This window comes from Ursus americanus, chromosome 4 (assembly GCF_024610735.1).
Source record: "Ursus americanus isolate L20-20 chromosome 4, mUrsAme1.1.p, whole genome shotgun sequence".
Lineage (NCBI taxonomy): Eukaryota > Metazoa > Chordata > Mammalia > Carnivora > Ursidae > Ursus > Ursus americanus.
The window spans coordinates 34,498,056-34,512,854 of NC_142130.1; the positions used below are offsets into that span (position 1 = coordinate 34,498,056).

The 14,799-nt window shown below is 39.7% G+C and overlaps 1 protein-coding gene across 3 annotated transcripts in view; it reads left to right on the top strand.

Moving 5' to 3' along the window:
* The first annotated feature begins 6 nt into the window (after positions 1-6).
* Positions 7-14,799, top strand: part of HACD2 (3-hydroxyacyl-CoA dehydratase 2) — a 111,209-nt gene continuing 96,416 nt past the window's right edge. For all 3 annotated transcript variants that reach the window (XR_006782457.2, XM_045812745.2, XM_045812744.2), the window contains exons 1-2: positions 7-212; positions 2,901-3,018. Coding sequence is in view for 2 of the 3 variants with exons in the window: in XM_045812745.2 (XP_045668701.1) it covers positions 58-212; positions 2,901-3,018 (273 nt within the window). In the remaining variant the exon portion in view is untranslated. The remainder of the gene's footprint in view (positions 213-2,900; positions 3,019-14,799) is intronic.

Below are 14,799 nucleotides of genomic sequence, written 5' to 3' on the forward strand. Positions count from 1 at the left end.
AGTGCCTCGTCCGGGCGGTGGTGCTCGCGCAAGGAGAGCGTGCTCTGGGCACTTGACATGGCGGCACCGGCGGCGACTGCAGCGACGAAGGGGAATGGGGGCGGGGGGGCTCGGGCCGGGGCCGGTGAAGGTGGCGGCGCGCGGAAAAAGAAGGGCCCAGGGCCGCTGGCCACGGCGTATCTGGTCATCTACAATGTGGTGATGACGGCGGGGTGAGGCCGGGGCTCGGGGAGGCGGGGAGCACGCCGGGCCAGGGAGGGGGCTCTGCGGCCGGCGGAGCGGCCGGGCCGCTGGCAGGGCAGCCCGGGCGGTGGGTGTCAGGGTCCGGGGTCCGGGCATGAGGGCAGCCGAGTCGGCCCAGGTGCCTGCCCGGGATTCCCGCCTGGGCGAGGGGCCGAGCAAGTTCTCGGACGCTGGGTGTGCCCGAGCTGGAGTTCCCAGGCTCCAGGGGGGCACGGGGAAATCCTCCCTGGTGCTGGTCCAGAGGGCCTTGGGAGAACGGGTGGGCTGGTCAAGGGTCAGTCTTCGGGTGGGCCGGAGTGCCGGCTTACCTGCAGCGCCCAAGAGAGCCCCGGCGGCAAATCACGAATGCGAGCCATTTCCCCCAAAGGGAGTAGAGGGAGCTGTGGCTGCAGAGTGACCATTTATTTAGGCGGCTGTTTTTAAAATCCAGACTGAGCTTTAATCTGAAAGGTAATGGAAAAGCGTTCAAAGTTTTTGACCAGTGACATGAGCAGAGCTCTGCTTTGGATGAGTTGAGACTTTTTAGGATGGATTGGGGAGGGAAGGTGGAAGGCAGAGTTATTGGGGAGGAGGAGAACAGACCCTCTAAACAGGTTTTACCTCCTCTTGTTTCTCCCTCATTTTAGTTCATCCCTTGTCACAGCAGGTTTTTAGTTCTAGTTCTGACACTATCTGTGTGACCTTGGATAAATCACGTTGCTTTTCTTGTCCTCCCGTTTTTCATCTGTAAAACTAAAGAGTTTGGATTGGGTGATCTCCACGGTTCCTCCAGTTCTTTGATCCCATAGTTTTGGTGCGGAGGATCACAGGATCAGACTATTTGTTATGTATTTTTTAAAAGATTTATTTTTAAGTAATCTGTACACCCAGTGTGGGACCCAGACATAAAACCCAGAGATCAGTAGTCTCTTGCTCTACCGACTGAACCAGCCAGGTGCCCCTGTTCTGTATTTTTAAATTGTATTCATTTGTAAAAGATTTTCCCTAACATTACGAAAATTTTCAAAGATGCAGAAAAGTTTAAAGAACTGTATGGTGAACATCTAGTTTTATTTCTTTTCAAAATAGGTACTACATTGGCAGGTGCATAATTCAAAATATACCCAAGAGCATACAGTGAAACTCTTCCCTCTCACCCTTCCTTTCCATCCAGATCCCTTCCCTCAAGGTGCTAATTTTGTGATTGCTTCAGATGCTGATGAAAGCAAGTGTGTACACACACATACACCCTTTTTAACACAAATGGCTGATGTCATATTAGCATTTCAGCACCTTGCATTTTTCACACAAATATATATATATATATATATAGGGAGGATTGTAGACTTGATTATTTCATTTGAAATGGCTGGTGTTGAAACCTAGGTTCAGAGAGGTTGTGACGTTGACTAGTTTGAGATCACTGAACTTGTTGGTAATAGATTTGAATCTAGAGTCTATTTCTCTTGATTCACAGGCCAGTGGAGAAATAATACAGATGCAAGTTCTCTTTATTGCATAATTGGTCAAAGAGTGATTTTTAAAAGAACATTTCAGGAGTTTGTATTAGTATTTATATGTACATTCTTGTAGGCAAGGCCATTAACACGAGCATTGGACTGGAGAGAGATTTTAAAGTACCCTGGGAAAGAAGGAAAGAAGCCTTTATTCTTGGGTGATGGAGGATGGGGAGTGGTGTCTTAAGCCAAGAAAGAAATTGGGATTTTGAGAGGAAAGTAGTCTTTTTTTTTTTTTTTTTTTTGGAAGTTGCTAATGCTGGGACAGTTACACCATTAAGGAATTCATTTCTTTTATGAATTCTTATTTGATATCTTTGTATGATAGTTTCTGGAAATAACATAGACCATATATCCCATTGCCTAGTTAGGATTGTATATTTATTTAGGTAAATCTATTACTGCTTTCATGGAGACATACCTTAATAATAAAGGTGCATTTGTTTCACTATGGAACTTAACAAAAAATTACAGGGCCTGAGAAATTCATTTTTGAGGACAAAGCAGAAATGTAACATTCACAGTGATATACCTAAGTGTTTCCCTGTTTTGTGTTTTGTATTGATCTGGCCTTTTTTTTACTGAATTGATTTTGGGAAATTCAGCTAAAAAAATCTTTTTTTTCTTTAAAAAAAAAAACCCAACCTTTTATTCTTATTTCATTCGCAGTTTTAAAAGAGTAGGGTATGGGTGTGTTTCTGTGAGATACTTGTGAAAACAGTTTAAAACATCTTTCCTCCACCCTGTTATTATTACATACCCTTTGACTGCACAGGCCATTTAAAATTTTCCTTTAACAGCTTTTTTCTCTTGTCTTAGACTTTCTGGCACTTAATTTAGCTGCTGAAGGACCAATTTAGCTTATTCTCTTCGTTTTGGCCTTGTTCTCAACAGGCAAGTTTGCCAAAAAGCTGAGCTCCAGATGGGTGAGGTGCCACTGTGCTTTTGCAGAGCACTCTTGGTTGGGTGCTGTTGGTGGTGCAACATTTCTGTGCATTACAGCTTGGCATTTGAGGGCCATAGTTGATAAATCCGGGCTACTGATTCTTGAAGTCACCTTTAGCAGTTATCGCCAAATTTTCTGTGGCCCCCAGTCCTACTTAACCGTTTTTTGTTTTGTTTTGTTTTTTTCCTGATTACTCTTTTTCCTCTTTCTCGTAGGTGGCTGGTTATAGCAGTTGGTCTGGTCAGAGCGTACCTGGCTAAGGGTAGCTATCATAGCCTTTATTATTCCATTGAAAAGCCTTTGAAATTCTTCCAAACTGGAGCCTTACTGGAGGTAGGTCCTGAGGTTTGTTGTTCTTATTGGTTTCTATTGTTAAAAATTTGAAAACTTGCTTCATAGTATACTGTAATGTTGATGACTAGATTATCTTTTTGACAGTCTAGATAAGGTAAAATCTCATTTAATTTATATTACCTGGAATATATTTTACACTCAGCTTCTATTGAAAATCATTTTTTAATTCTAGGGAAATCCTAGGGAAGTGTTAGCAAACTCGGATACTTTCAGCAGCCAGCTTATAATGGAAATAGTGAAGCTGGTGAGTGTAGGATGTCAGACATGGTAGATACAAGAAACAGTAGAGGGGACGCCTGGGTGGCTCAGTCGTTAAGCATCTGCTTTCGGCCCAGGGCGTGATTCCGGGGTCGTGGGATCAAGTCCCACATCAGGCTCCTCTGCTAGGAGCCTGCTTCTTCCTCTCCCACTCCCCCTGCTTGTGTTCCTTCTCTCGTTGGCTGCCTCTCTCTCTGTCAAACAAATAAATAAAATCTTTAAAAAAAAAAAAAAAGAAAGAAAGAAACAGTAGAGCCTGTCTACATGCATCAAAAAACTTTTCTTAAATAAATGTTCATTAGTTTCCCTGCGTTAAGAGTAACAACATATCTAGTCCTGTTTCCTGGGGTCAGTATATGTTAGCATTTTTGAGTTGCAAGTGACAGACATTCACTTCGAAGTATTTTGACCAAAAGAATTTACTGGTTTTATAGTCGATAAAGATAAGTGTTAACTTACCAAATCAAAGGAACCAGCTCAGGAATGAGACCCAAGCATTTGACATTGCCAGACTCTTTCCATCTCTCATCTCTGTTTATGTCTATTTCTCTTTGAATGTTGGTCTTAGGCTCTCCTACTGCAGACTGCCTTCTCCACATGGTAGGAAAGGGGCGAGTTTTTTTTCTCAGCATCTGTGTCAGAGTTCTAGGGAAGCTTCTGATTGGCCTTACTTAGACCAGTCACACCTGCCTATGATGTGAGATAGTTGATGAGCCCGGCCTAGGACATATGCCCATCCTCTGGCCAGGGGACTATAGGCTTTGTTAATGGAAAAGGAGGAATGGAGTAGCTTTGGGTACACAGAATCAATAGCTACCATAGTTCATAATGGTAAAAAGCCTTCAGACTGCAGCAAAAATCTGGTGTTCAGTTTCATTTCACTTAGCGTCCAGGGCAAGCCCATTGCGACATTTGGAAGGATATTCCCTTTCACCTCCAGGATATGACATGTAATACCTTTTAACCTCTCATGTTCATATTTGAAACAGAAAGTTGTAGTTTTCCTTTTTTTGTTTTCCTCTCAGGAAGCAGGGGTTTCAAAACTGTCCATATATACACGTTTTAGGCAGATGGTATGGGGAGGTGAGCTTCCAGCTGCGAATCGAGGACCCATATTCTAAGTATGCTGGTTTTATCAATTTTGTGAATTTGAGCAAGTCATTTATCTCTTGTCCACCCCTTCTTATCTGTGAAATAATTAGACTAAAGTAGATTTCCAAAGCCCCTTCCTGCCCTAACAGTTTGAGTCTGAGGGAACTTCAGCAAATCCTTGTGTGGGCCATTTGTTAAACTTAGAGTTTTGAATTTTTTTTTTTTTTTTTGGAAGCTGCCAATAGTAAGTAGTACTTTGCCTCTCAGAGCTTTGGCCAACACAATTTTCTCTAGCTATAGAGAAGCAAGTTTGGGGCCAAGACCATGAGAAACTGCTCCAGTGCTTGACAGGGTATGCAATTGCACCCGATTGGAATTCTTCAGTAATTTAAAGGGGTTCTATCTCGGTAAGCCTTTGTAATATTAGAAGTATAATTTTTTAAATTTCAATATGTCTTAGGAAAGGTAGTGACATTAATATGTTTTACAAAATCCACTCAAGAACCAAATCTTAACACTTTGAAGGATTAGCCATTTATCCCTATATAATTTTTAACAGGGATTTAAGAAAACATTTTGGATTTTTGGTTTTATCTCTGTTATCCCCACTCAGAACCAATTAGGTGACAAATCCTGGATTTGGTTTTGGGAAAAGGACTTTGCAAAATGAAGTGAGGGCTCCCAAGAATAACAGGGAATTAGCCTTGCAGTTGTCAGTCGTGGCAGTAGACCCCTCAGCCTGGGGCAAGAGAGCAGCCTTATGAAAACTGCATCTCCTGAGTTGTCGGTTAAAGAGGGTTTCATGCCTCTGCAACCTATATCGTATAATAATTACATGTGCACAGTGTTGTTGAATTACAGATTAGTTATTCTTCTGGGAATTATTCATGTTTGACAATATATCTCGTTTGCAGGAGGAGAAAAGGAGAGAATGATTCCAGGGAGGTTATTCATTTGTATCTCTGAATGCTCAATATTCTTTTTAATTGAAGTATAATTAACATACAGTGTTAATAGTTTCAGGAGTGAAATAGAATGATTCAGCAGTTCTATACATTACTCAGTGCTCATCAAGATAAGTGTACTTTTAATCTCCTTTATCTGTTTCACCCATCTCATGCTACCACCAGTTTGTTTTTTGCATTTAAGAGTCTGTTGCGGGGTTTTTTATTTCCCAACATTCTGTGTCTTTGATTTTTATTTTCTCTGTCTTTTTTGCATTTTTTTGCTTTATTTTGAATTATAATTCTAATATAGTTAACATACAATGTTGTATTATTCTCAGGTGTGCAGTATAATAATTCAGCAATTCTGTATACTACTTAATGCTCATCATGATAAGTGTGCTCTTAATCCCCATCATCTATTTCACCCCTCCATCGCCCACCTTCCTTCTGGTAACCACCAGTTTGTTCTCTATAGATAAAAGTATGTTTTTTGATTTGTCTTTTTTTTTCTTTGTTCATATGGTTTCTTAAATCCCACATATGAGTGAAATCATGTGGTATTCATCTTTCTCTGACGTACTTCACTTAGCATAGTACTCTCTAGAATCATCCATGTTGTTGCAGATGGCAAGATCTCTTTTTTTTGGCTGAGTTATATTCTTTGTGTGTGTGTGTGTGTGTCACATCGTTGTATATGTATACCACTATAAATGAGGTTACTTACTTGTATTTCTGTATGCTGAGTGTTTTTTTTTTTAAGATTACATTTATTTATTTGAGAGAGAGCACAAGGACATGAGCTGGGGAAGGGGCAGAGGGACAGGGAAAGGGATAAGCAGACTCCCTGCTGAGCACAGAACCTGACAAGGAGCTTGATTCCAGGACCCTGAGATCATGACCTGAGCCAAAGTCAGACATTTAATGGACTGAGCCACCCAGGCGTCCCTGAATGTTATTTGTTAGTAGGTTTTGTGGGAGTTTGCTTAAAAAGCAAATAGAGATTACTTGTTGTTTTCAAGAAACTTCAAATTTTCTTGGGAAAATGTAACACTATGCTTTTCAAAAGATTTAACATTTACCATGCAAGCGCAAATGGGATGGAGTGGTATAATAAAATAGGTGATTCCACTTTTGAGGAAATTAATGTTTTGCAAAATGGGTGGAAAGATAATATATTGAGTCAGTGATACAATAATATAGCTTTTTTGTAACATGGACACAAATCCTAATTTTTTTTTACATACTCATTGGGGAATGTCTTGAGTGTATTTTATAGATAATTTTACAAGTTACTCCACAGGTGATAATTTGATTAAGTATGTATTCGAGTTGTTGTAATGTGTACTATGGAGGTTGAGCCCTTGCTAATAAAGAGCTTAAAATCTTATTGGGTAGATGATTATACTAGGGCTCTTGGCTGGAGATTACAGAAACCTCCTTAACCAACTTGAATGGTAAGGGGACTTTATTATAAGTTTATAGGATGTCCCATGGAATCCAAGGACAGGGATGCAGCCTGCAGGGAACTCAGGGATTCCTGCTCCATCTCTTACCTCTGCTGTTCTCACTTTCTTTGTCTCTGATTCTTTCTTCTCTTCTTGCACACTGGTTTTCTTGGTTTCTTCGTCTACATGGCAAAAAATGGTAGTAGCCAAAAAGCACCTGAAATTTACTCCTGCAAGCAAGAGATCAACTAGTTGGAAATAGAATCCTACTCCTAATTCCACATTCCCAATGAAGGGCCTAATTTGTCCATCTTGAATCAGGTTCTCATTCCTGGGCCAGTCACTTGGTAGACAGGAGCAAGGTCACATTAACCATATAGAAGTTGGAAGGGTAACTTCTAGAAAAAGGGGTGCTAGGTGGAAAGCCCAGTAAGTATTTATCAAGTACTGAAGCACAGTACAACCAACATCATAGTGTACAAAATGATTTATAAATGACAGAAAATAAAATATACTGATAATCTTGTAAGCCAACAGGTGAATGTATGAATAAATACGGTGTGTCTTGAGTTGAATCTTGAGTAATCCTGAGAGCTAATTAACATAGGTAGCAAAAAATATATTTTTAAAATATCATTCATTGATGAACTAATTTCTATACCACAAAGTTAATGAATTACTAATACATGTTATGGCAAAGCTGAATCTTGAAAACATTGTGCTATGTGAAAGAAGCCAGACACAAAGCACTACACATTATATGATTCTATTTTATGTGAAATGTCCAGGGAGGCAAATCCATAGAGACAGAAAGTAGATTAGTGGTTGCCAGGAGCTGTGGGGAGGAGAGAATGGGGAGTGACTGCTAATGGGAACAGGATTTCTTCTTAAGGTGATGACAGTATTCTGGAATTAGTGATGATGATTGCACAACCTTGCAAACATACTAAAAACCACTGATTTGTACACTTTAAATGGGTGAATTTAGTGGTATCTAAATCAGATCTCAGTTTTTAAAAAATTCATCTATAATGAGCTGTGGATAAGTTTTCTTCTTCTTCTCCTTTTTTTTTTTTTTTTTTCTGTGATACTCATTGTTAAAGATAGATTATCTTTCCAGCTTTGTTAGAATTGAGTTAAAGATTTAGAATTTAGTAGGGGTGCCTGGGTGGTTCAGTTGGTTAAGCGTCTGCCTTCGGCTCAGGTCATAATCCTGGGGTCCTGGGATTGAGTCCCACATCAGGCTTCTTGCTCGGCGTAGGAGACTGCTTCTCCCTCTGCCTGCTGCTCCCTCTGCCTGCTGCTCCCCCTGCATGTGCTCTCTCTCTTTTGCTCTCTCTCTCTGTCTCTCTCTGAGAAATAAGTAAAATCTTAAAAGAAAAAAAAAAAGATTAGAATTTAGTAGATTGATGTTATATTATGACAGTTTAAAATTTTCTGAGAGGGGCACCTGGATGGCTGAGTCAGTTGAGAGTCCGACTCTTGATTTTGGCTCAGGTCATGGTCTCAGTGTCATGGGATTGAGCCCTAGGTCAGACTCCATGCTCAGCGGGGAGTCTACTTGAGATTCTCTCCCTCTGTCTCTCGCTGTCTCTCTAAAATAAATAAATAAATCTTTAAAGAAAAATAAAAATAAAATTGTTTCTGAGAGAATTTGGATTTAGTTAACATAAGACTGTAGACACTTCAAATGCTCATGAATGGATATGCCTCAGTGATTGGCGGTGTGATTCCAGTGGTTTAAGGACTGCTCTGCAAAGACATTAATTGTTGAGACTGATACAGACCATCTTCAACATATGTATGTCTCTCTATATATAGCACTTAACCCACCAATGTCTAGCTGGGAATGCCTACCGGATCACAGGAATTCCCTTTCCTTCCCATTCTCTTCCAGATCTTTCTATCATTTAGAACCCCCTCACCTACAAAAAGAAAGGGAGAAACACCCCAGTCTTATTTGTAATCTTTTCCTAGAGTAGATCTAGAGCTGGGTCTGCAGTGGCAGAACTGGTTCCAGAGAGGCAGTGGAGGAGAGTAGACAGCTTTTGTTGTATCTTCTTACCCCACTACCACTTTCCAAGCCCTGTCTCTGTAATCTGGTCTGACTCATTGTGCCTCACCTCACAACTCTCTTCAGACCCTTTAATGACATAATCAGGAAGCTGATTTTGAGTATTTCTCTAAAATATGGCAAAATGTTAAGAACTTGTGGTGTCCTTAAGAAAGAGGGGGCTCCCAGGGGCTCCTGGGTGGCTCAGTTGTTAAGCGTCTGCCTTTGGCTCAGGGCGTGATCCCAGAGTCCTGGGATCGAGCCCTGCGTCGGGCTCCTCTGCTGGGAGCCTGCTTCTTCCTCTCCCACTCCCCCTGCTTGTGTTCCCTCTCTCGCTGGCTGTCTCTCTCTCTCTGTCAAATAAATAAATAAAATCTTTAAAAAAAAAAAAAAAAAAAAGAGGGGACTCCCATCTTGTCTCCCTGCCAGTTTTTCTAACTGTTTGCCTCAAATACTAGATGACTTTTTTCTACAGAGATACTAGGAGGTTAAGTTCTGTGGCATTAATACGATAGTATGCTTTAGGCATCATTGGTCAAGTTTACTTTTGTGTACTTGTCTGGGGACATGACCACCCTCTGTAATATTTTCCCTTCTTGTGAAAACTTCCCAATAATAATAATCCTAAAAAGGAAATTTTGAAACACAAGCTCTATGTACATTTTAGACTACCTTTATTATGAAGACTTGTTTTAAGAAAACAGACCTCTGAAAGAGACTTCTGCAAACCCAGCAGAGCAGTCATAGTGGGGATATCTAACACAAACAGAAAGGACAACAGATCTCAGACAAGCCAGGTTCAAAAACAATGTGAAAACCAGAGGTGAAATAGAACTTGGTGTAATTAATAAGTGTCACAACATTAGAAGGGAAGAGGGATCCTGTGGGAAACAGAACCCACCCACACAGCCTCACTGTTTGACAACTCAGGCAAATAGAAGAAAATTGATATGGCATTCAAACAGGTAAGACAGCTAATGACTGTAGAAAGAAGCGGGCAGAAATTTTTTTTAATGAAATGAAAATATTGATGGTATCAGTACAAGGCAGGAAGGAGGCTATAGTTCAGAGAAATAGATAATACTAAAGAACAAGAAAAGGTGAGAATTCCCAGTTACAGTCTAAGATTAAAGAGTTACAGAGTAGCTGTTGGGAGAGCATTACAGAATACGTAGTGCAAAGTGGATCAGAGATATTATGTGTTGGTGGACTAGCTAATGTGTGAATGATTATCTGAACAACAGAAAAAATATATGGGAAAGTAATGAAATTCAACAGACTATTAATAATATAATAGAACTGATGTATCTAGAAAATGGATTTTGGTTATAGAGCTTGTCAAAAAGTAAGGGTACCAGCAACAGAAAAGGTTAGAACATATTACTCAAATAATCAGGAAAAATTCTAGAAAACTTAACTGAAAGACCAATTCAGTATGGTTATTGAGAGTATATGGAGTTACACACTGGAGCTGTTTTTCAAGAAAAAAAAATCCTCTCCCTTCTTTGGCACCTATTTTTTTTTTTTTTTAAAGATTTTATTTATTTATTTGACAGACAGCCGGCGAGAGAGGGAACACAAGCAGGGGGAGTGGGAAAGGAAGAAGCAGGGTCTCAGCAGAGGAGCCTGATGTGGGGCTTGATCCCAGAACGCCAGGATCACGCCCTGAGCCGAAGGCAGGCGCTTAACGACTGAGCCACCCAGGTGCCCCTGGCACCTATTTGTTAAATTTTTAAACTCAAAACAAAGATAAGCAATTTCAAGCAGAAAAGAGATCTTGAAATGTAATAGTAAAACAGCCTAGGACTTTAGACTTTGAAGAATAAAAAATCCACATGAAATTAGGAGAAAGCTTTAGGTTCCTAGGTAACCTTGCAATTTCCTACAGGTGGAGACATTTTGAAATACCTACAAAAAGTAATGAAACTGTGAAAGAATCTTATCAAAGGGTTTTTAACTCTTATGTAAATAAATAAAATTAACCAAGTATTTAGATTAGCATTGTCCAGTAGAACATTCTGCAGTGATAGTGTTCTGAATCTGTGCAGTTTGATACAGCAGCCACTAGTCACATGTGGTTCTTGAGCCCTTGAAATGGGGCTGGTGGGACTGAGAAACTGAGCTGTTTTGTTTTTTGTTTTGTTTTGTTTAAGTAGGCTCCAACATGGGGCTTGAACTCAGAACCCTGAGATCAAGACCTGAGGTTAGATCAAGAGTCAGTTGGTGGCTTTACCAACTGAGCCACCCAAATGCCTCAAAAACCTGAGTTTTAAGTTTTATTTATTTTTAGTTTAAATTTCAGTAGGTATATGTGGGTAGTGGCCACTGCACTGGACAGCAGGGCTTTAGAGCCTGATTCAGATTGCAGGGTGTCCATTTGGAATTTCGTAAGATAATTCAGATCTTACCTGAGTGGAATGAAGTGGGAAGGAGAGTAAGCCAAGGAAGACATTATAAATTCTATGTCACTCCAGAGTTTAACTTCCTAATTCATAAGGTGAAAATAATGAGAATAATTACTAAAATATGCCGATGTCTTTAGATTAGGAAAAATCATTAGAAAAAAAGCAAATTGCAGATATTGGAAGAGGTGTAGAAGGATATATATTAAACTGCTACTGGTACTTATCCTCATGGCGGGTTGTCATATTTGGGGGAAAATAAAAAGGAAGTTCTCCCCCTTACTCTATATTTTAGTGTGTGTTTGTATATCATTTCTGTGAATCCTGAAATAAAAAGAAGATCTAATAAATATAGTATGTAATACATAATATAATAGGAAACAAAAATCTTGAGAAAAACAAGATTAAAATGTTTTTTGAAAAAGGAAGAAAGACAGGCAGCTTAGGTAAATTACCTTGTGATTTAAAGTGAAGTACACACAAAAGAAAAACAAAAATAAAGTACAGAATTTTACATCTGTTGTTAAAAAGGAAACAATAACAGTAAACCTACAAGATGACTGAGTGTAGCACAAACTCATCATTTCTAATGTTTATACAAATAGACTCATTATTTTCAAAATAAAAGTTATAGTGATGGTTAACAGTTTAAAAAACAAAATTCAGCAACCTGTTGCTATGAAAGACAAGTTTACTGGAGGACAAACCAGTCTGCCATGACCAAGCATACAAGAAAAGCAAGACCGCCCAGTTACAGCATAAGATAAAGTTGATAGCAGAAACCAAAGAGAAACTGGCAGAGTTCACAATTTGTCATGCAGGAGGAACATGGCAAACACGTTGGTGGAATTAGTTGATGGGTAAATGATTATCATAGAAAAGCTGGCAGAAATGTTACAGAAGTAAAATTAGAATTGTACTTAAGTGTCACAGTATGTGTAAAAGAATACTGGAGACAAGAAATCTGGGTAGTGAGGCTTGATTTTGCCACATGGTCTTAAACTCTCTGCAGTGAATACACTGGATTAGATTACCTTAAGTTTTTCCCGGGTGTGTGGGGGTTTTTCTTAAGATTTTATTTATTCAGAGAGAGAGAGAAAGAGAGAGCAAGCGAGCAAGCCGGGGGAGAGGGAGAGGAAGAGAGAGAATCCCAAGCAGACTTTATGTTCAACGCAGAGCCCCACACGGGCCTCAATCCCACCACCCCAAGATCATGACCTGAGCCGAAATCAAGAGACACCCAACCAGCTGAGCCATCCAGGTGCCCCTAGTTTTTTCCCAGTTTTAAGTTAGTAACGGTTAAGCATTTTACTATCAGATTATGAAAATAAAGCAGGTTAATGAATTAATGAATTACAGAGCTGAATATAGCAAGAAAGGTTAAATTAAATGAGAAAGAGAAAATAATGGTAATTAAGGAAATTACACTTATTTTCTCCTTTTAAAATGGATATAAAAGGATTTTGAAAACAAGTTTGGACTGGAGTCTTTGAGGGAGTCCAATATATTTATTGCCTCATTTTCTTGCTTATGTTCTGAACATTGAGAAATAACTGAAAGGAATTGTGTAAGGATCCTAAAAATCAACTTTGTTAGTGATAAAGGCCTAGCTGGAAGCTGTGTGTTTGTGTGCAAACTAAATGGGTTTGTGAACTGAACTCCAGAATTAGATCACCACCCACCCTGCCTTAGGCAGCAATGGCCAGGGTGGCATGGAGTAAATAGAGAACTTGGAGTTCTTTGTGAAAACCCCAGGGTAGAGCTGAGTTGAGAACTCCCTATTTATTCTTCTCAAATTTACTGTTCAGATGAGTCATCCTTCCTTTCCTGGGATAAAGTGATTAACAGAAAAAGACCAAAAATATTTGGGAGAAAACTCTTCTCACAGAAACCAGAGGAGGGGGGAAAGGTGTTTCCCTCTAATCGTTAAGTGCTGCATATTCATTAAGGGGAGGGGAATAAACCCATAAGCATAAACAAGAAAATGCATGGAGTCAATGTTTTGAGAGAAAATGGAATCATACATACATATGGTACGAGAATTTTCAAAACTAGCCAGATACTGGTAAACATAACTCAGGTTAGTTCTGGACCTCCCATAACATGAGTGTGGTAGATGTGTCTTAGAGCTGCCCAGCTCAGGAGAGTTTGTCCTCCCTGGAAGTTCTCCCAGTTCCACGGCTGGACCTGTCTTTCCTGATAGAAAGGGCATCTCTAGTCCCTGACTCCCTCTCAGGCCATAGCTGGCTGGTCCAGGGGTGCACATCTGACCCATACTGCTCTGGTCAGATATTTTTCTCCCAAGAATTTGGGATTTTGAATTGAAAGAGATTGGGGCCCACTGTAGCCCAGTCATATTAAATCCATGAGCTACAGCTGAGGTCTCCAGAGCTGCTTGGGTTCCAGTTCCTCTTCAGATTTGCTAAACTTTTTTGTGAGAGTGTTTTAATTGCCACAACGGGTGGAGTTGCTGTGTCTCCATGTCTTACAGCACTTGAGAGAGTCCGACTCAGTAAAGGTTTGTCCTGCATCTGCCCTGACTTTTGTATATCCCGCCAGGCTAACCATTCTATAAATAAAAATCGACGATTTTGTAGTACATATTGATATTAAAATACTTTCATGAGAAATTAAACCAAAACCTTATTAAGTTAGAAGTTGTTATCTTAGTGTTCTATTGCTGCATAATAAAGATATCACAAACTTAGCAGCTTGTCTTTAAAATAACATTCATTTATTAACTCATGCTTGTGTAAGTCAGAAGCTGAGCTTGGCTCGGTTATCCACATAGGGCCTCACAAGACTGAAATTAATGTGTCAGTCAAGCTGGCTCTTACCTGTGGGCTCTAGGGAAGAATCTGCCTCTAAGCTCATTCAGCTTGTAGGCAGAATCCAGGCCTTGTACTTGAAGGTCTGAGGTCCCACTTCCTTGCTAGTTGTCAGCTGGAAGTCGCTTCCTGCTTTTGCCATCAGCTCTGCTTTTATAGGGCTCACCTTATTGGATCAGGTCTGCCCATACAATCTCCATACCTTAAAGTCAGTTGATTTGGGACTTTAATTACTTTTGTAAAATCCCTACACTACAGTACCTAGATTAGTGTTTGGATAACCAAGAAACAGGAATCACAAGGAATCATCTTTAGATTTTGCCTACCACAGTTGATATGAAGAGGAAACCTAAGTGAAATAAAGATACCATCTCAAAATTATTGAGTAATTTGTTCACTCTGCACATTGCACTCTGTAAGAATTGCAGCATTTCCAACTTGCATATTTAGCTGAAAAGAATTTCAGTGCAATAGTGTTGTTACTGCCAATGCAATGAAATGGACTGAAATTACATAACAGGGGATTTGAGATTCCTGTTTAGATCTCAGTTATTAAGTTAGTAAAGGTACATAAAGTACAGGGATCTCATTTAATTTTTTAAATGTAACTATTTTAATAATATTTCTTATTGCCTTTTTGAGGGATCACCATAGTTTTTCAGTTTTATCCTAAAACTATCTCCAGTCTATTACACAACTGCTTTATTGCCTCTTGCATTATTGGTTTGTTTTTAT